Here is a 20,698-nt window from a genome sequence, read left to right as displayed (position 1 = left end):
CTTTCAAGTGCTTCACATAACTTTTTCCAGCTCTTCAAAGCTCTAAATATTATCCAATTTAAATGTTATTTTTAATGTTTAATGACCAAAAAAATTATTTGTTCATCCTTCAAAGATTGTCCCCATTTGTAAAAGTAAAAGTTGGTTAACACTTGGTGGCAAACAAACACTTTTGTTTAAAAATAAAAAGACATAAAATTACCACAATAACCTAGATGGCGGAAGAGGAGCACTTACTGACTTTTATTATTATCCATTTCCACTCCCTAATATATATATATATTTTTTTTAACAGATTTTACTTTTGAATTTATATTTAGACATTATGAATTCACTATTATAAAATATCAAATAATCAAGAAATACATTTTTGTCAAAGTTTGATACTCTTTGTAGTGAAGTATGAAGTAGAAAAAATGACAAAATCTCATGAAAATTTTGAAATAATTTTAAAAATTATTAGTAGCTGGTAAAATTGGGCATTTCCTGCCCTAGACATTAATATTTAAATGTTGTGCTAGCTGACACAAGACGTGCAGCTAACATAGAAAGGTGTAGTGCTGATAGACAGGACTTCGACTCCCTTATCACCTCTTTGTCTCTTTCTGCTGGTGTTTTGTCTGTTCCGGCATGTTTACATTAGTATTCACTATCACTGCAGCTGCTCTGTGAACAGCTGTATCATCTAAATTTTACAGTCAGATGTAACAATTTCCCTTCTTTCAAAACAAATTATAGAGCTATAATTTTGTAAACACTGTAGTTTTTACTTGTGCTAGACTAGTCAGAGTAAATGGACGATTTAAATTAAAGAGGGTATGATGGACAAAAGTATAGTCTGCTCAGTATATCATTCTCTTGTGTACTTGTGTGTCAGTCTTTCAACTGATAAACACAGAAAATGACTCTTTTTCCACAATTTTATAATGGAAAATAAAAATTCTGGGGGAAAAATTTGGAAATTACACATTATGCGGAACTTTAAAGTGAATGTGAATTGCTGTTTACAACCCATTTTACTTCCGTAATATGATGTATTTCTAAGTAAAATAGGATCTTCAACAGCACACAATAAAGGGCAGGACTTGAGTTCATCCAATAAGAATTGATTTGATCATAAATATCACAGTGAAGTCAGACCAAGTTTGCTAAAACAAAGCTATTTGGCTATTGGTTAACACTAGTCAATAGCTTGCATGGCCTAAGTTATGTCAGTGGTCTGTACTTCTGTTCCTCAGCCTTATTTTCATCCAGGGTGAAATTAAAAATGAGTTATACACAGACTAAGGTCTATAGTGACTGATGAAAAGAGACCGATATACCTCTTTCCATGAGTGACTCGATACGTTTGCAGCAAGTGTGTTAACACCCTTCTGGGCTCTGTGTGTGTGTAACATTCCCAGTTGCTGTCAGAGCATTCTCTTGTTTCAATGTGTGCACATGATCTCAGTCCTCAGGGATATATAAAGATTTGTTCTCAGAGGGATCAACACTGTCCTCACCATGGAAGAAATCTATCCTTCTGCCAGAGTCTACCAGTCACACACACACAGAGACTAACTCTTTAACATACTTTGAAATATACATCTGCCATGGGCCCCATCATCAGAGAGAAGGTTTGAGAAAGACAGAAGATGTGTTTCAAAACCTGGTGAGATGCTTGTCAGCAGCACTTTTGGGCATCATAGGCTGACTAGACTCAAATCTGATACATTAAGACATGATATCTCACAAACATTCATGAGGGTGCTAAAAAACAAGTGTTCAAAAGAGACAGAAAGGAAATGAATTAACAACAGCAGGAGCTTGCCAGTTTGGAGCAGAGGCAGTGAAAAGCGATGTGTGACGGAGTGAATGAGGTGTGTGTGAGAATGAGCTGACAGTAATGTGTTTGTGAGGGTGGGATGGGTAGTAGTTGTGTGTGTGTGTTTTCAGGGCCCCGGAGAGCTGTGTGTCTGTCACAAGTGCTTAGAAAAACATCTCTGTGTTAATCACAGTAATTACAGCAGATTGACCAGCTTTAAACAGCGGCAGCAGCAGTTATCACCTTAGCCATCTGTGGGAGACAAACCCTCACACATCCACTGAGCTGAACAATCACACAATTCACACACATCCATAAAAGCAACAAACACAGCACAAGGTGTTGAGTGGAGAGTGAATTGTGACACTAAATTGGTGGCCAACATAAACACCCAGACATCTGCTGTCGTGTTTGCTCAGTCTCCTCAAAAATGTCCCGTGTATGCTCAGAATGGCATGTCGGGTTTAGTTTGTTTGTCTCTTGTGATTCTGTATGTACTTAATTTCCTCTTTTAGGTCATCACTGACATGAAGTATTCATGATCTCACATGATAACCACGAGACTCAACTACTTACAAACATGCTCTGATTGGTCCATTACACAGGCCTGTACCTGTCAGTCACTATACAACCGTTCTCTGACAGTCAGTGACCAATTTAAAAAGGATTTTCAGAAAAAAATCACCATTGACAGCCCTGTTTAACACTGTTTGCAGCATGAGCTCACTTTGATACTGAATCCTTAGTGAAGACTCATGGGTCAGCAGTCTGCCTGAGTGTATGTTATTTCAGCCCAAAGGTTAAGAGGCGGATTGGCCTGTCTGTCATTACAGTGATTGATTATGGCTGTGAGCTTGGCTCGATTAGGGACCGCGGTGATCTCCTTCCACTAAAGTGTAAATAAATATCACTTTCACAATATTTGGCTGATGTAGTTGCTGATATTGATAGTACAATGTTAACTACAAGTAGCAACTTCATAAAAAATGAGACAAGGGCCAAAATCTAATCAGATCTAATCTAGACTAAAATCAAAAATCTAATCAGAATTTCTGCTTTTTTAAATTATTTTCTTTCAAGTCATCACGTTTATTTATATAGTTCTTTAAACAAAACAGATTGTTTCAAAGCAGATTTACAGTGAAAAACAGGAGAATAATTCAATTATGCAAACAAAATTCAACTCTGTTGGAAAACAGCTCTAAAAAGACAATAGTAAACAGTCATTTTTCAATTGAAATCAGTTCAGTGTTGATTTAGTATGGTTCTATAACTGTGTAAAGTTCATCAATTATGGAATGAGTTCAATTAATCTAAAGCAGCTCTGGATATGTCATCATCCAGCTCAGATCCGTTCTCATCGAATAGTGTCAATAATATTGCAGAATATTGTGCCGAACAACTAAGCAAGCCAAAAGGTGACAGTGGCAAGGAACCCATACTCCATCTGTGACAGAAATTGAGGAAAAAAAACATGATTCTGTTCTGTATTTGTCATCGTCAGATGTGGCCACTGTCAGCTGGGATTAGTCTGTCAGCATCTCAATCACTGTTGTGTTAGCATTCTTTCTCTCTACCCTCAATTATAGCTGTAGTATATCAGCTTTCCATCTGTAGCGCTGCTGAAAATAAGTTAAAGCGTGTTAGTGTGTGCATGAGCTGGGATTTTCTTTTTATTGCATCACCTGCAGCCATGCTCTCAAATTAGTGTTTTACTGTTGATTACATCAAGTGCTGTTCTTTTAAATGGCCAGGATTTAAAAAAAAAAAAAAAACGGGCGTGTTTTTTTCTTCTTCTTTTTTTCAAACAGCTGTTCTGAACACCTAGCACAGGTGCACCATTACTGTATCCTGAGCACATCAGTTGTTGAGTTTAGAAGCTTCTGACTGCATTATGACACCCTCTTCGGTTAGGAATTTATGCTTTGTTCTGATCTATTTGTAATGTTTACTGTGGTATTAGTCACTAATGATAGATGAGACAGTAAGATAGCCCACTTTTGTTGTCAATGTTGGGTCTGAGCTGGTTAAAGTTGCTAATCTATGTTGTGGTTGCAGCTGAATGCTTGTTGCTACTGCATTGTTTCAGCTGTGGCTTTGTAGCTGCCCTCTAAGGTACTTACATCATCTTTCTGTAAAAGAGCCCCCTGTCCTCTCTTCTGCTCAGAGTGATCACAAATAGCCATGCCTAAGCCTTTACCACCAGGCTGAAGTCTCAGCTCAGCTGATTTGACAGTAAAACGGCCGTCAGGCGGAGAAGACGTGCAAGGCTGTCAGTTACAATGAAGGGAAGAGTTTAACACAGGCCTGGGGGCACTGAAGAAAGGCCCCATAACCCCAGACCTCATCTCTAGCTTGACAGGAGTATGTGGGGCTATTTCGGGGTGAAAGGGATGTAGAAATGGCAGGATGCCTGAAGCCCAATGTAACAGCATGACTGGCATTTGCCAGAAGGATCGGATATCGCCACATACCACCCAGGGAGGCCCTGTAAGTATCCTGGTATAAGTATACTTACAAATGACAGCACATAAACTTATTTAGAGAGGCAGAATTCAAAGCACACTTCAGTGTCTTAAGAGTAACTGGTGGTGTTTTTTTTTTTGTTTTTTTGTAGGAATGTGCAGAACTTCGTAATAGCGATTGGTTTGTCTGGATAAAATAACTTTATTAAGATTGGTAAACAGTGTATTTTCTAGGGCTGCCCTCGACTAAAGATTTTTCTGGTCGACTAGTAATCATTCATTTTATGTGATTAGTCCAGTAATTGCACGTTTATTAATAAACCATGTAAATCATAATAAAGAGCCTTTAATGCCTACATAGCCTAATCAGAGTTCAAGCGCACGGTAAAACTTGCCACAGCGCACCGGCAGAAGTAATCATTAATAAAAATTAAACAGAAAAAAATAAAATGGTAGCAGCTTATGTAGCCTGCACCTGTTTCTGAATATTTACTGATTTAAACACTTGACCCGTTACTAACACTTACTATTCTGTTATAATATTTATTATATTTCTATTCTTTATTTTTTTATTTTTTTTTCCCTATTTAAAAAAAAAAACACCTTGTTAGACTAACAACAAACCTTTAACATTTCAATAATTAAATGAAACCAACTGAATTGCAGGCTATCATTAGATAAAGTGCAGCCAAACTGAACATGCTGTGTGTTTACGGTGTATTTTGGCAGTGTTGTGTCTGGCGGGGGCAAGGTTGGGGTGGGACTCTACGACGATATAATCGGATATCGCAATATTTTTAAGCTGATTATAAATAAGATATTTTTTACGAATCTCCCCGCCCTACATGGTATGTAAATTATATTTTATCTAGTAAAAATGTGGATAATATTTGTTCTATTCTGTTTTCCCCCTTTTGAACACATTGTTTATGAGATATTTGGGCTCTGCCTGTGGTTTTTAGCAGCTGAATATGCTGTTTTCTTTCAGAGTGGACTCGGGATAATGAGCTGTGTTTTGCTGTCCACTGAGACCTCACCCAAGCTCACTGCTCCAGAAGCCTTGTAGACCTTAATCCTGCTCAAACACACACACACATACATAAACATTGTGTGATCAGATGAGAACTTTGCAAAGTCTGCCTCCCGGTCTGTTCTACCATCTTAATAAACATCCTCCTCCACGGCTGCCATTTGGAATAAAAATCACCTCTCTTCACTCTTTTTTGTCGAGGCGAGAGAAAGCTGCATTTATTTGTTTCCAGGGATCAAGGAGACTTGACAAATTAACTCCCCAGGGAGGAGAAACACACTTCTCCTCCGCTCCCTGCCCGGCCCTGGAGTCTTCATTACGGGAAGAATAAGCAGTGTTTTCACTCTCCGTCTTGTTTTTTTAGGCATGTTAGTACATTGAGAGAGTCGCTCCAGGGAGGAGCAGCAGAGCTCTCTGTGGTTTAGCCTTTTAGAAGAGCTTTGGATATTTTCCATCAAAAGTCTCTACAGGAAGGCCACAGTGCAGTAAGAGAGCGAAAGAGATGGGCACCCACACTTTTGAGTGTCTAGCAAAGACAGCATGTCTGTCCTTACATGTCATATCAGTTGTTGACGACCTACTGGAACTATATAATCTGAAGGAAACTCCTTTATAAAAGCCCTCATTCTGACACAAACAAGTGCAAAAGGCTTTTCTTTGAGTGCTGTTAGCCCTCTCCGCCTTAAATCCAGTTATTCAGGCAGGATAAAGGGTAACTTATTGCACCCACTGGATGGCTTGTTTCTGAGCTGGGAGGCTGAATTGCCCTTGTTTGTTTTAGAGTGCCAGAGCCAGAGGGTATTGTGAGCTTTCACGGGTCAAATGAGGTAGCCTTTGGCCACGAACACACTGTAAAGTTTCAGGGGTGACAACCACATTAATTGCAGTAGTAAGGTTTGGTATCGCTGAATACCATGAAAATCAGCAGCCTTAAGAACAACTAACTAATAAACTAGACAGTGGTACAATAAGAACAAATAAGCAAAATAGCATTAGCACAAATAAATACAACTGAACAAAGTTCAGAAATTGAAACATTACCACATCCACATCGTCTGTACAAGCGAGCTGCACACTGCTATACAAGACTTTCACTTGCATTTCTGGACAGAATTTTCACTTGCCCAATCAGGCCAGTGTTGCATTGTTATTAAAGTTTATCTTATGCTCGACTTGTCAGTAAACATTCAACATTTTAAAGCATTCAGTAGTACTCGCTCTCTGAGAGACAGTTTTCTGTGCACTCATACCCAGAATGCACACACACAAGGCCACCTCTCAAACAAAAGATAGCGAAAACAGGTTCGCAACAAAATTACCTCATTGTAAAAACACAAATACATAGAGTGAGCATACATTTAGGTGAGATAAATGTAATTAAAAAATTAAAAAATTCCCACAATAAGAGTCATACATTTAGGTGAGATAAATGTAATTAAAAAATTAAAAAATCCCCACAATAAGAGTCACCTAAGGGGAGAATTCCCTGAATACCATGTGTTTATGAGGATATTTTGGCATAATTGTGTGCTTGTCCGTTCCAGCGCAAGAAGTTGCAAAAGAGAAATCAATTCAGTATTCATGCATTATATGTGAGAGGCAAGCCCTGGATGTGCTCAGCTCAGAAAACAGTGCGAGTGTGCCGACTTGAGTTCTCATTTGCGTCCTCTTATACTTGAGTGGTTTAAAACCACATTAAAATGCATACACAGAAATCGATAAGCGGAAACTAAATTTTAATTTTATAACAAGTATCTGATTCCTGATTTTAAGGATCCAATTCCAGAATTGGAATTGATTTTAGATTCCCAACCCTATGCAGGAGCGAGTCCCCTAAATTATTGTTCCATGTTTGTACAGAACACAACTCACTCCTGAAACTGTGATGATTGACATTGTGGTAACCATATCAATGTTCTGGTGTCTTGCATGTTTGGTAACCACATTGTGTTTAGCAATTTTAACTAAAGCAGAGTCAACGGAGGCATCGTGTTTAGTTTATGCTTAAAGGCTGCTTCACAGAGTGCATTCTTGCAGCATTGCCATGTCCACTTTTTATAAGCGTTTTGGGGCTGTTGTTTAAACTTGGCTCATACAGCGATCGAGTTTATGGAGTTATTAAAGTGCACAGGTGCAGGTCGTGATATTTCGGGCCTATTTTTAGCATAAAGCATTTCCATTTATTATATTTTTTTAATGAACTTTTTCTTGTTCTGCAATTTGCTTGCAAAGATCTGGCAACACGAATGAGTCAAGCTCGTACTGCTTTCCCTATGATTTCTTGCACCGCACCAGGATGCAAGAGATGCATCAATGAGGCGCATTAAAATATGTATTTTAGTGTGCATCAGAGATGTATCTCTCATCTGTCATCTCTCATATCTCTCGTCATACGTCATGAACAACTAGTTGTTCAGTTCGTTCCGTAAATGAGGTTGTCACTACCTGCATTTTTTGGGAGTTAATTCGGTTCTAGAATGCGGTTGTCACTCCCGTAAATGACTGAACTGTGTGTGTACAGAAAAGGATTAAGCACTAAATAGTGAATTGAGAATCGGATGTAGTTGCAGTGTGTACATGGCCTATATCTCTAAAATCATTGGGGGTGTTTTTTCGGTCTGTGGAATACACATTGAAATGATCGTTTTTTGTGTGTGTGCATTTAGTTTGTTCTTTTGTGTGCATGTATATGCATACATATGAGTGTTTGTGCAAAGGAGTGTCTTGCCTCCCCCCCCATGTCAGATGGCAGATGTTTGACACAAACCCATTCCTCAGGGGCACCTTGTACTCCCAGATTATTGATCTTCATCTGGTAGAATGCTGCAGGCCAGACTGACCCTTAATGTCTGCATCACACACACTACCTCTCAGCTGCACACCTGGGACCTTATGCTCTGAGCTGGGCCCCATGAGCCACTGAATTGGGAGGCCCCTAGGCCCTTGAGAGAGGGATCAGCAATCCATGGGGGTTCTGTTCCAGAAGGATCCCCAAAGCCTATGGGATTTAGGCTCAATTAGCATCCCTTGCTGCGGGCAATGGAGAGGCCAGGCTGGGTGTGAAGAGATGGAAAATACAGAGGGGTGTGGTTCCCCCTTTGAAGCAGACAGAGAGGAGTTAATCAGAGTTATGCATGCACTGTGATCCCCAAGAGCTTTTGGTCCCAGAGGATACATCAACCCTTGGTTGACAGTCATTCTCTCTTATATGTACAATAGAGCTGCACGATTAATTGTAAAAAGATTGCGATCTCGATTCAAGCACCCACGCGATCCTACTTTATTAATGACAACGATTCTCCCGCGTCTATTAAACCTGACAAAATCATACCGGAACGTTCAAATCTGTGTTCGTGCTGCCAGAGCCAGAGAGAGACGTTTTGAATCACACATTAGTTATTTCTGCGTTACAAATATTCACATTATCACAGAAATACTGAGATATAAGTTTTAAGTTAGTATTTAGACATCGGTGTTTAAATACTAACTTAAAATTTCTATGATAGCGATCAAAATAGAGTAAACTACCTTTTGAAACGAACTTGGCACATCAAATAACGGTTGTATCAATTACATCTAATTCCACTAGGTGGCAACAACTGACTGTTAAAAAATGTATTTGCCATTGAATCGTTCATTCAAAAGACTCATTCAAAAACACTGATTCATCCAGCAATGAAACAAGTATTTATTAATGAGTCATAGAATTCATTCAAAACCATTTTTTAAATAATTCATTTAAACATTTTCCAGCAATTAGAGTCAGCAATTTATATTTTGTCAGAACCTCTAGTAAATAACATGTTATTTTGTTCGGTTGTATATTCAGAATTGTGGGAGAATCGTGATCTCTATTTGAAACCAAAAAATCTTGATTCTCATTTTATCCAGAATCGTGCAGCTCTAATATACAATAAAATGCTAATATCAGCTCATTGAAAAAGCAGTTTTGGGTGTGCCGGTCAGGTTTTCCTTAGTTTGTGTCCTTTCCCTAATAAAAGACATTAAGGCATTCACATGACCTTATGTTATTGGTTTATTAAGGCCAATTCACACTGTACCGACAAATGCCGACCAGCATCTGTTGCACTTGCTTTCACTGACTGAACATGTTGAATCGGCGTTGATATTGGAATGTCTGAGAAGTGACGCACTGTAATCTGGCGGCTATCGCCATTGGTTGGTGTCTGTCGGTGCAATGTGAATTAGACTTTAGGTTCTAGTCCCTTATTATTATTAATTTATGGTTCTATATTAAGTTATAATTTTGCTCTCAGAATTTGATTGAGTGGGACACATCTTTGATCTGGCAGAGTAGAATTACAAATGAATTTTGCTCTTTTAAAAACAACACTGAATGCAACAAAGACCTGCTTCTCAAAGTAAATAGAAACAGTTTTCTGTGGCACAAGGGTTTCTTTTCTGTCTTGCTGTCTTATCAGTTTAAATCTGTTCTTTGTAAAATCAGATGACAGACCTTTACCTCCATAATATGTAAGCATGTGTGATATCTCTTGTCTCTTCAGTTCCAGATTTTAGCGTTGATACAAGCTCTCCTTCTCGTCTCTTCAGTTTCAGATTTTAGCGTTGACACGCTCTCCACCAATGCCAGCCAGGAGCTGCGTGGCCTGGGCATTCCCAAGGTGTCAGGCCTAGAGCGCAGTCAAGAGAAGAGCCAGGAGACTTCCCGTGAACTCTCCTCGGCCACCCCCTCACTGGTGCCCACTTCCCATTCCAAACCTCCCCTCCCCGCCCCTCTTCACCTCCAGCCACCCCCCTCCAACCGGGGGTTACCCTTGGCCCCAAGTCCAGCCCAAACCCAGCACCCTTGCCCAGAACGCCCTCTTAGACCGCTGTCGCCCCCTAGCACTCTGCCTCCAACCCAGGGCCACGAGCCCTCTCAGGCACCCCCACCCCAGCCTCAGGACCCATCTGAGCCTCCATCTCACCCAAGGCCACCTCGAACCCCAGGCATCTACCACCACCCGCCATCACCAGCGCTACCAGCCCAGCAGAACCCCACCCAACCTGTGCAGCACAGACCACCCTCACGGTGCCACCCACGTCCCATTTCAGCCTACAGTGGCAGCCTTACTCTTAACGGCCTCAGGTGAGTGGGCAGCAAATGAGTGTAATAGAGTTAAATATCAGCAGAAAGTTTCTGTTATACTCCAGATGTGTTGTACACTGATTGAGCAGCTGTTCTGAGCCCACCGCTCTTAAATACTGTAGCAGAACAGCGTGATTCCTGTATTAGAATGTAAAATGTATCAATCCTCCAGTAAACATGAGGCACAAATCCCTGTCTGTATGTGTTTGTGTGTGAGTGTGTGCGAGCCTGACAGCACCACAGAGAGAACCCCAGCTGAGAGATTAGACGGTTTGATTCGTTCCCCTCCCACGTCGATGCTGCTGCTGCTGCCTTGTAGCTGGCGGCGGCTTGTAGATAACAATTTCTCTGCTTGACTCAGACACCCCAGTATCCAGCAGAGAAGCAGATCTCCTCCCTCCTCTCGCCCTTCTCTGACAACCTTTAGATTTTTTGTGTAGTCCACTCTGTGCAGTATCTTGCCAGTGGACTGCTGATGATAATTATACTTTGTGTTTTTCTGTGTGTGTGCGCAGCTTTTAATATGAAATAATTAGCATTTAAATGATTACTTAGCCTGTAAATTAGCTCTTTGTTAGATTGCGTACAACTCTGATAAATACTTTAGCTTGTGCAGCTAGGAAATCCCTCCAGGAATAACTCATTCTTCAGCCCTGTATGCACATTCCAGGTTACTGAAACTGGATTATTTTGCTAAATTTGTAGCAGACACTTTTCACTCTTAAAGCAGTTTAGTGAACAAAAAAGTTTTGTGTTCAGTGAGTTCTCTTTTACACAGGCACGTTTGTATAATTGTTTATTCTCTCTTTTTTTCAGCAGTAGTCGAAGCAGCACTCCAGGGAAGCCCCCGGGCCCCTCTCCAGTCCCTCATCTGCACCATCACCAACCTGCCCCCACTGGGGCAGCAGCGACCTTCCCCCTGCCCCTGCCAGCGAACCCTACGGCTTCGCACACCTTCCCCCCCTCCCTGCCACCCTCCACTCTTCCTCATCACACCAATATGTTTGCGTCGCCTGCTGCTCTGCCTCCACCTCCTCCTCTCACCTCAAACACTCTGCCGGTCCCCGGACACCCAGCTGGGAGTGCCTACTCAGGTATCAATCTCTCATCTAACATCCTTTTATACATAATATAAATAAGATCCGATATTATTGCCAGCTAATGTTGGAAAATTATCGCCAATACCGATATGGTTTGTTCTGCATTTAGATAAACAGTTCTGGTAAAGTCCCTATTTAAAATGTGTGTTTATTTTTGCTTCTCTCCCTCTTCCTTTTCCCAGAACAAGACATTCTCCGGCAGGAATTAAATACTCGTTTCCTGGCGTCTCAGAGTGCTGATCGCGGGGCATCACTGGGTCCCCCTCCATACCTGCGGACTGAGTTCCACCAGCACCAGCACCAGCATCAGCATCAACACCAGCACACACACCAACACACACACCAGCACACCTTCACCCCTTTCCCCCACGCCATCATGCCCACGCCTGCACCGCCCATGGTGCGTACCCCAGCCAGAAATGTGAGGATAAGTGGAACACAACTCTAAAAAAAATAAACATTGTGGTGATGGATGCGTGATTGTGTGATTGAATGGTTAAATGGGTGACTGAATGTATAAAATAGATGTATACACATAAAAACCAAATGCATGTATATAAGATACAGGGTTCCCACGGTCATGGAAATTTCTATAGTGAATCCTTTTAATGAATCATTAAACCGGTTCACATATGATGAATTAGTTAGCGAATCTGTCAAAATCAAAATTATTAGTAAAAAACGCTCAAGTCATCTGAAATTACTTAAAAAAAAAAAAAAAAAACTGGGCTCAAAACCTGTGGGAACACTATAGGTAACTGTACTAGAATTGTGTGTAAATGTCTAAATGTGTATGTGTCGTACCGACTGCTAAATTATAAACGTGTACAGTACAGTATGCTGATTCAGTAAACACTGGAAGCCATGGCAGTGGCTCGCTTCCTCGATCGTAACCATATGTTTCTCTCTCGCCACAATGTGGCTTTTCTGTGTTGAAAAACTGCTGTTTTTCTCTGGCATGCTTCTCCACCCTCTGTTCTCTGCCCTGATTTTAGAATTGGCAGTCAGAGCTGCTGGCGGTACGTTTTTGTTCCAGCCAAGCCTTGAGAACTTAATACTAGTTTATTCATTCCCAGTTTAATGACATCATTTTGGTCTGATGGAGTTTTGACTGAGGGCTTTTGGTTGGCAGGCAGCAGAGCTGATTAGTGAGTTGAAGCTTCATACAGACACTCCCACACACAGCTCGATGATAACCACAGTGCCCACAGAGGCATAAAAGTGGCTTTTGAACCATGCCAGGCTCAAAAGCCTCTGAGAATGGCGCTCTGTTAGCTAATGAGAGTATAAAACTAGTTTGAGAGCCGCATTGTTTACTCACGAGTGGGAAACATTCTCTCTGGATCCAGATTAGACCACTCAAACCTCATTAAATGAGCTGTTTATAGGACTATTTTTAGACAGCCAAATGGCTTCTACTTGACCATTGCTGAGTAATACACATTAACAAGAGAAATCCCTATGATAGTTCACTGTAAATTGCAAAACAACATTCTAGATTGGGGCAGCAGAAATAAGGCAGGGCTATATTCTGGTCTGCGCTAACATTCATTTATCAGGGCAGAGACCATTTTAATGCCAACCAAACACACTTTTCTGGAGAGCACATTAAAGCATTTAATATTTGTTTTAAACCTTATGACTCCACAAGATATTTGTCAGGAGTAAATTGTTTGTGGGCCTGAAGGACTCCTGTGTGTACTGAGCTCTCTTTCTCCTTTCCTCCACAGTTTGAGAAATACCCCACTAAAGTTGACCCCTTCTACAGACACAGCGTGAGTCCCTGTCATATTTTTGTCATTTGCTGTGATGGCTTTTTTCTTCTTGTTTAATGTAGTGGTCATTGTCCTTTTTATTTCAGCTCCCATCATTTAATTTCATCGTGCTTTACATTATGGGTGTTTTAAGCAATAGGAGCAGACTTAGGGCATTTTTAGGTACCACACGCAGCCATAGGCCTCAAGTGCCTTATTGCGCCTTAATAAATAACGCTACTACATAAGGTAGTAAGGGCAAAATTTTCATTAAAAATATTTTATTAAGCAGATTGGCTGCAAGATGTGTTTTTACTGAAATGTCTTGCTGGATTGTGTTATAGATAAAATGCGTTTCATTGTACCTGCCTGTCCAACAGGTTAATGCAACTTTAATTTATTTGATCTCTGCCCTTCAATTACGGAGTCGCCATTTAGCAATGATTCATTTGTGACACCCACCCTAGAACACGCACACTGCAGTAATTACATGCATTATGCAGTGCGTTGTGATAATAATAGTCATTGCTATCAGAGCAGGTTTAGAGAGTGACCCGTATTGTAAATTCATCTTGCTGTTAATCTTTGTTGAATGTCACAACAGCCGAGGGTCAGATGAAGGTTGTATCATTATATGGAGCAGAAAAGGTGCTTTGTAGTTACATTCTTTCATTTATTCATGTATAGAGAGAAAAACCTAGCAGAACATTGTTATGAATTATTTTCACATGGTGTGTATTTTCATATTGTGACACTTTATATTATGCAGTATGTAATGAAGAGGGCCATTTAAATGTCAGCAGCTGATCTTGTGTAGTTCGTTTGTACAGCGACCTACAGGCTCTGGTCTCACTGTATAACTGTAAACAGCTGACACAATCAAACAAGAACCTCCTGGAGTAACTATGTCTTATATCCTTTTTCTTTTCTCAGCTGTTCCACTCTTACCCCCCAGCGGTGTCTGGCATTCCGCCCGTCATCCCGCCGACGGGGCCCTTCGGATCTCTGCAGGGAGCGTTCCAGCCCAAGGTATCACAATATCAAACGCTAAATGTCGGAATGTCAAGACTACACCCAAAACTAACCTCCTGTGCTGTTCTGAGTGTACTCCTGCACACATGGAATGGATCTGGCTAAACATAAACAGATCTCAGACAGTCTGTTTCTACTTTAATGTTATGTATAGGTACAGTATAAATAGATAATCAATTTCAAATGTTCTTTTTAACGTGTACTGTCTGATGATGTCCCCAGTTAGCTATCAGTAGTGAGAGATGATACTGGATGATTTAGGTATCTTGTGATAAGTTGAGAATGCTTACTTTTTGTCTTTGTACACTATAGACCTCAAATCCTCTAGACGTGGCAGCCAGGCCTGGAGCCGTCCCACACACACTTCTTCAGAAAGACCCTCGGGTACGCACCCCAAAGACACAGTTTGCAATGAACAAATTGTAGTGACTGTGGTTTTTAAACTAGTGCTGGCAAACTAGCCATCGCATTTGTCAGTCATGTTATACTGTTGTCCACATTGGTATGCAGGCAGTGATAGGAAGGGGAATACTCTGAATTCTGGCCTAATTATTTCACGAAATGCTTCATTAGAAAGGGAAATTTTAACATTTTAATTTGGTCAGTGATGAAGTGATGCTCGGATGCTAATTAAAAGTCCTGACTGACAGCTTTGTGTCCCTAATCTCTCTCACTCACGCTCTTTTTCCCTCTCCTCTCTAGCTAACAGATCCGTTCCGGCCAGTTCTCAGGGTAAGACTGCTTTATCAGTTATTCAGTTTGTTTCCCCACAGGAGTATGCAGGAAATAGAGTAAAAGCTCATTACAGTTTAATCCCACCTTACACTGAGCACCTGCCTTCAGCTCCACAGTCTCTTTAATTAGCTGTGCGCTGGGACTCAACGGTCTCCTCTCAGAGTCTATAGGAGACACTATATGACTCCCTTATCTGAAAACACTTTGTAATGACATTTTGCTTAATTAATTTGCAGCCATGCTTAAAATATGGGAACAAGCAAAGAAACTTGAAACTGAAATTTCACTTTAAAAATGCTCAACAGTATTATATAAAATTGTAGATAATCTTGTCAGATGTACCCGATATTCTGTTATAGAAGTGATTAAAATTAAACTAACATGATTTTAGTCATGTATGAACATAAAAACCTTACCTTGTCTTTCTGTCTCCAAAGAAACCAGGAAAGTGGTGTGCTATGCATGTCCATATAGCCTGGCAAATTTACCATCACCAACAGAAAGTAAAGGTGAGATTTGCATACACCCTCCAATCAAGATCAGCTCATACATGTGGAAAGAAATATTCTTTGTGGCTCTTTTCTTCCTCTTCCTGTTAACTCTGAACTATATAACACTATACAGTCTTAATTTTTGAGGTACTTTGAGAGGGGTATCACATTTGTTCTCTCTTGTACCTGGCCTTCTCCAGCAGCAGATGCAGGTTGACCCACACAAGCTGGACTTTGGCCTCAAACCGGAGTTCCTAAGTCGACCCCCAGGCCCCACCCTTTTTGGAGCCATCCACCACCCTCATGACTTGGCACGACCTGCATCGCTTTTCTCAGCAGCAGGTGAGTGGATTATCCAAATCTTAGCAGAGTTGAGAGAGATCACTATCACTACACAGATTAAGTGCAGTGCTTCCAGTATTTTTCAATGAGTCACCACTAATATTAGTGTTGATTACTTTGTCATTGTTTTAGTCCCCATTTCTTAGTACACATTACACGCAGTATCCACCTATACTGCAAACGAGTGAAGTGACAAAACAAGAATGCTTTTATTATAATTCAAGCAATCTATTTTTGTGTACTGTATTTTCACTCCTGTCAGGATGTGAGAAGTTTTTGCCTGTTAGGATGTAGCTAGACCATTAGGCTTGCTTTAAGATTGGAACAAATCTTTGTTTCAGGGTCAACGCATCCCTCAGCTGCACCTTTCGGACACCATCCACATCATCCTAGCAACTTTCTTACCCCAGCACCCCACTTGGGTAAGCTAACAAGACTCTTTCACATGCATGTTCACTTTCCTCCACTAGGTGTCACTGTGCAGTCAATTACTGACTGAAATGTGTATATTTCTACTTGACTGAAATGTGTGTAATCTAAGGCAGGGGTGTCCAGTCCTTCTCCTGAAGGACCAAAGTCCTGCAGTTTAGCTACAACATGCCTCAACATTTGCCTGGAAGTTTCTAGTAATCCTGAAGACCTTGATTAGCTGGTTCAGGTGTGTTTAATTAGGATCGGAGCTAAACTCTACAGGATTAGACACCCCTTGCCTATGGGTGACTGAAACGTGTTGATATATCTCTTCATTTGTGAACTTAGGATTCAGTTAGTTAAAAGCTGGTTTATTGTAAAAAGTCAACATTCTATAATGAAACAAGCTGTAATTTATTGGTGATTCATTTGTTCATCAACTGATTCTTTGTTCCTGTTTTGATTGGCAGAGCCCTTCAGCAGACCAGCTTCATTTGGAGGTCTGGCCTCATTAAGCACTGCAGCTTTTGGTGGGCTGGGAAACCCAGCACTCAGTGAGTGTCAATTAGTCAAACTGTTGTTTATTAGAAATTTCACCTTCAATCAATCTTTTAGCATTCGGATAAATCTCATTAACATAATTAATTGTAGGTTAAAAGGTCATTACAACTGTACGTAATTATCTGACATCAAAGATGACTGCATGAAATAGAGAAGAGCAAGATAAATCATGTTGTTTTTCCATCTCCCAGCACCCAACTCTGTATTTGGCCACAAAGATGCACCCAGCGCACAACAGCACTTCAGCGGACCCCACGAGCCATGGAACAGACTCCACCGCACTCCGCCTTCCTTCCCCACCCCACCTCCCTGGCTCAAACCCGGAGACTCGGAACGCAGCGCGTCAGTCAGTTCACATGAGAGAGAACGAGAAAGGGACAGGGAAAGAGAACGTGACCTGGACAAGAGGGATTCATCAGTTAACAAGGACGATAAAGAACGGTGTGTAGAGCTGTGTAAATTATATTAACACAATCACATGATGTTACTTGTCAACGCTAGGAAGAGTTTTTCTTTAAGTATGTATTACAATCAGAATATCAAATCATTATTGCAGAATAAACAGAGAGGGTGGTCAGTATCGCCCTGAAGAGAGGTTTATTTTACATTCATGAACAGCTGACTGTTGATTATCTAATTAATTATGGTCTGTTTCACCTCTAGGGAACCTGCCGAGAAGAGGCACCAGAATCACCAATCCCCGATCCCTGTTAACCCCCTCACTCTGTTGGGTCACACTCGGACGTCTGAGCCCTCCCGGAACCACATCTCTTCCAGCGAGCCTCGGGACAAGGACAAGCCCAAAGATCGCGAGAGAGAACGCGAGCACTCAGACTGGAAAGACTCCAACACAGATGAGCACAAGGGCAAGGAGAATCACCACAATGACAAAGACACTTCCGTCATCCACGATGGCCGGGTTTCTGAAGACAAGCCGGCCAATCGGGTTACAGCGTCACCCTACATGCGGCCAGGCGGCGTAGATCGGGTGAACGGCGGGTTGACTCGAGATGTTCTGGAGAAGAAAGCTGAGATCACGTATGAGAAGAAAAACAGTGAGGTGAAGGTGAAAGAAGAGAGGAAAGAGGAGCAGGACGGCCCCACGGAAAGATCACCAGAGCAAAGATCCACACCACAAGCACCTCCTCCTCCTGCTGCTCTTCACCCTCCATCATCAATGCCAGTACCCATGGGCATGGCCAGCATGCATCCCATAAACAGTATCAGTAGTCTGGAGAGGACTCGTATGGTGGCCCCCTTTATGGGTATCAGTCCCATCCCAGGGGCGGAGAGGTTCCCCTATCCCGCCTTTCATTGGGATCCCATGAGGGACCCTTATCGGGGACTCGACATCCACCGGAGGGATCCATTAGCTCGGGATCTGTTACTACGGAATGACCCTCTGCACCGGTTAGCAGCACCGCGGCTGTATGACGCAGAACGCTCATACCGGGACCGCGAGCCTCATGACTTTAACCGAGACCACCCTCACGGACTGACCTTGGAACAGCGGCGGGAACAAGAGCGGGCACACCTAGAAGAGAGGGAACGTCTGCACTTGCTCCGAGAGGACTATGAGCAGGGGCGTCTTCACCCCATGCATCACCCAGCTTTAGACGGACATCTCCCTCACCCTGGTCTCATGGCCCCCGGACTTCCCAGCATGCACTACCCCCGTGTTAGCCCCTCCTCTGCTGTGGCTGCTGCTGCCCAGAACGGAATCCTCAACAAAACCCCTCCCACTGCATCACTCAGTGCCCCACCCCCTCTTATCCCAACCCTGGGAGCGCGTTCCACATCTCCCAGACGGACTACCCCACTTGGCACTGACATTAGAGACAGACCCCCTTCACACACACACAAAGACATCGAGGCGCGGTGAGACTCCTGATGGACTATGATGGAACTCAAAAGCAAGCACTTGAGGCTGTATTATATCTGTGTATAGATTGTGCATTACTGATTTTTTTGTGTGTGTTGCGTTTTGTTTTTGTACAAAAGATTTTTCATGCTCTTTTATCCTGTTCGCTCCTGCATTGGTGTGTATTCTTAAACATATACAGTACACTGATCTTGAGCAAGTGGACAAATATTAGATCTCCAACATGGAAAAGGTGATTTTGGAATGTACAGGTACCTCAATACATTGACAAAAGGAAGAACTTGTAGATATGTGCGAAGTCTGTGTTTTCTCCCCTTAAGGGGAAAAATGTATGGTACAAATATGCAAATGGTTGTTATGAAAGCTTTACTTTGAAATGCTGTACATAGTGGGCAGTGATCAAAAGGAGAGTGAGCGCACAGGCTCTGGTTTTAGTTTAATGCTGCATATTAATGGTTTTGAAGGATCATATCGTCCAAGAGACCACATCCCTTCTTTCAACTATGCAACTCATGCGTGGGCTCTCTCTGTATCACGTTTTCTCTCTCCTAGAGGACTACCAGTCTCTACTGAACCCTCACATTCTCCCGTCAAAGCAACAGTACATGCTTACACATGACTTACAAGATTGCTCCTAGATGGGGATTTTCAGCAACGGATATTACTCACACTTAAGCTATAAAACATATTTCCTAACTCTTGATCCAGAAACATGCTTTTGTTCATCAAGATAAAAGATAAAAATCTGTGTTGACAATCCTTACAAATACACAAATGTTTCAAGAACCTAACAAAACCTAAATTCGCTGAATTACCTCTAAATCAGAAGTGTGGCAATTTGAAAAAGACTGCAAACATGACAACACATCCCATTATGTCACGAGACGTTTGAGTACAGAAAGCAGGACAATTCCCTATTGATCTAAATGTGTATTAAAATATTATGTATCTACACAATGATAAAGCGAGTTGTAAGCTATGGAAGTTTGTTTTTAATGAGCAGAGATCTATTTTAGTAGTCCATGGGAGGGATAGTTGTGCGCTTTTAAACTCTGTGAAATTCAGATGTTGTGCAGTGATTTTTTTTTTTTTTTTTTTCCTTTTCTCTAATTTTTTCTTAAAATCAAACATTAAAATGTCCACTGAAGCAGTAGTGGGTAGTCAATACGTATTGCAAAGAGATTGTAAGAAATTTTTTGCTGTTTATCATGTACGTAAACGAAGTCCTTTCTAGATCATGTACAAAAAAAAAGGGTGAGGCGACAGCATGCTCCTCAGTTAAACTTGTGTTATGTAAATTGTGCCATGTTATTAAAAAATGTGAACTAATCCTTTCCTGAAGTTTCTGTTCCTCAATACGCCCCATCATAGAATGTGCACATACATGAAAGGGTGAAATTTAAGAACTATTTTATACTCATAATCAATACACAAGCCAAATCTGATAGCAGAATGTAGAGCAAGCATTAGTATTACTGTTGCTTATGTTTAGGATTAATGAGATTTATATATATATATATATATACAGGTGCTGGTCATATAATTAGAATATCGTGAAAAAGTTCATTTTTTTATTGTAAATTATTTTAAAAAATGAAACTTTCATATATTCTAGATTCCCTACATGTAAAGTAAAACATTTCAAAAGTTTTTTTTTTTTAATTTGTTGATTAGAGCGTACAGCTCATGAAAGTCCAAAATCCAGTATCTCAAAATATTAGAATATTTACATTTGAGTTTCATTAAATGACCATCCCTACAGTATAAATTCCGGGTATCTTTTGTTCTTTGAAACCACACTAATGGGGAAGACTGCTGACTTGGCAATGGTCCAGGAGACAATCATTGACACCCTCCACAAAGAGAATAAGTCACAGAAGGTCATTACTGAATGGGGTGGCTGTTTACAGAGTGTATATCAAAGCATATTAAATGCAAAGTTGACTGGAAGGAAGAAATTGGGTAGGCAAAGGTGCACAAG

General features: G+C 41.1%; 1 protein-coding gene across 7 annotated transcripts in view; it reads left to right on the top strand.

The window, feature by feature from the left end:
- Positions 1 to 20,046, top strand: part of auts2a (activator of transcription and developmental regulator AUTS2 a) — a 352,628-nt gene extending 332,582 nt beyond the window's left edge. For 3 of the 7 annotated variants that reach the window (XM_051909180.1, XM_051909183.1, XM_051909188.1), the window contains 13 exons: positions 9,872 to 10,409; positions 11,226 to 11,503; positions 11,692 to 11,930; positions 13,240 to 13,284; positions 14,197 to 14,292; positions 14,608 to 14,679; positions 14,998 to 15,027; positions 15,468 to 15,539; positions 15,722 to 15,863; positions 16,205 to 16,285; positions 16,745 to 16,828; positions 17,027 to 17,276; positions 17,499 to 20,046. In XM_051909180.1, coding sequence (XP_051765140.1) covers positions 9,872 to 10,409; positions 11,226 to 11,503; positions 11,692 to 11,930; positions 13,240 to 13,284; positions 14,197 to 14,292; positions 14,608 to 14,679; positions 14,998 to 15,027; positions 15,468 to 15,539; positions 15,722 to 15,863; positions 16,205 to 16,285; positions 16,745 to 16,828; positions 17,027 to 17,276; positions 17,499 to 18,717 — 3,146 coding nt within the window. In that variant the 3' untranslated portion in view covers positions 18,718 to 20,046. The remainder of the gene's footprint in view (positions 1 to 9,871; positions 10,410 to 11,225; positions 11,504 to 11,691; positions 11,931 to 13,239; positions 13,285 to 14,196; positions 14,293 to 14,607; positions 14,680 to 14,997; positions 15,028 to 15,467; positions 15,540 to 15,721; positions 15,864 to 16,204; positions 16,286 to 16,744; positions 16,829 to 17,026; positions 17,277 to 17,498) is intronic. The other 4 variants (XM_051909186.1, XM_051909184.1, XM_051909185.1 and 1 more) reach the window with 4 other exon arrangements.
- The last annotated feature ends 652 nt before the right edge of the window (positions 20,047 to 20,698 follow it).

Source organism: Ctenopharyngodon idella, chromosome 10, assembly GCF_019924925.1.
Source record: "Ctenopharyngodon idella isolate HZGC_01 chromosome 10, HZGC01, whole genome shotgun sequence".
NCBI lineage: Eukaryota > Metazoa > Chordata > Actinopteri > Cypriniformes > Xenocyprididae > Ctenopharyngodon > Ctenopharyngodon idella.
This window is presented reverse-complemented; position numbering and strand designations above follow the sequence as displayed.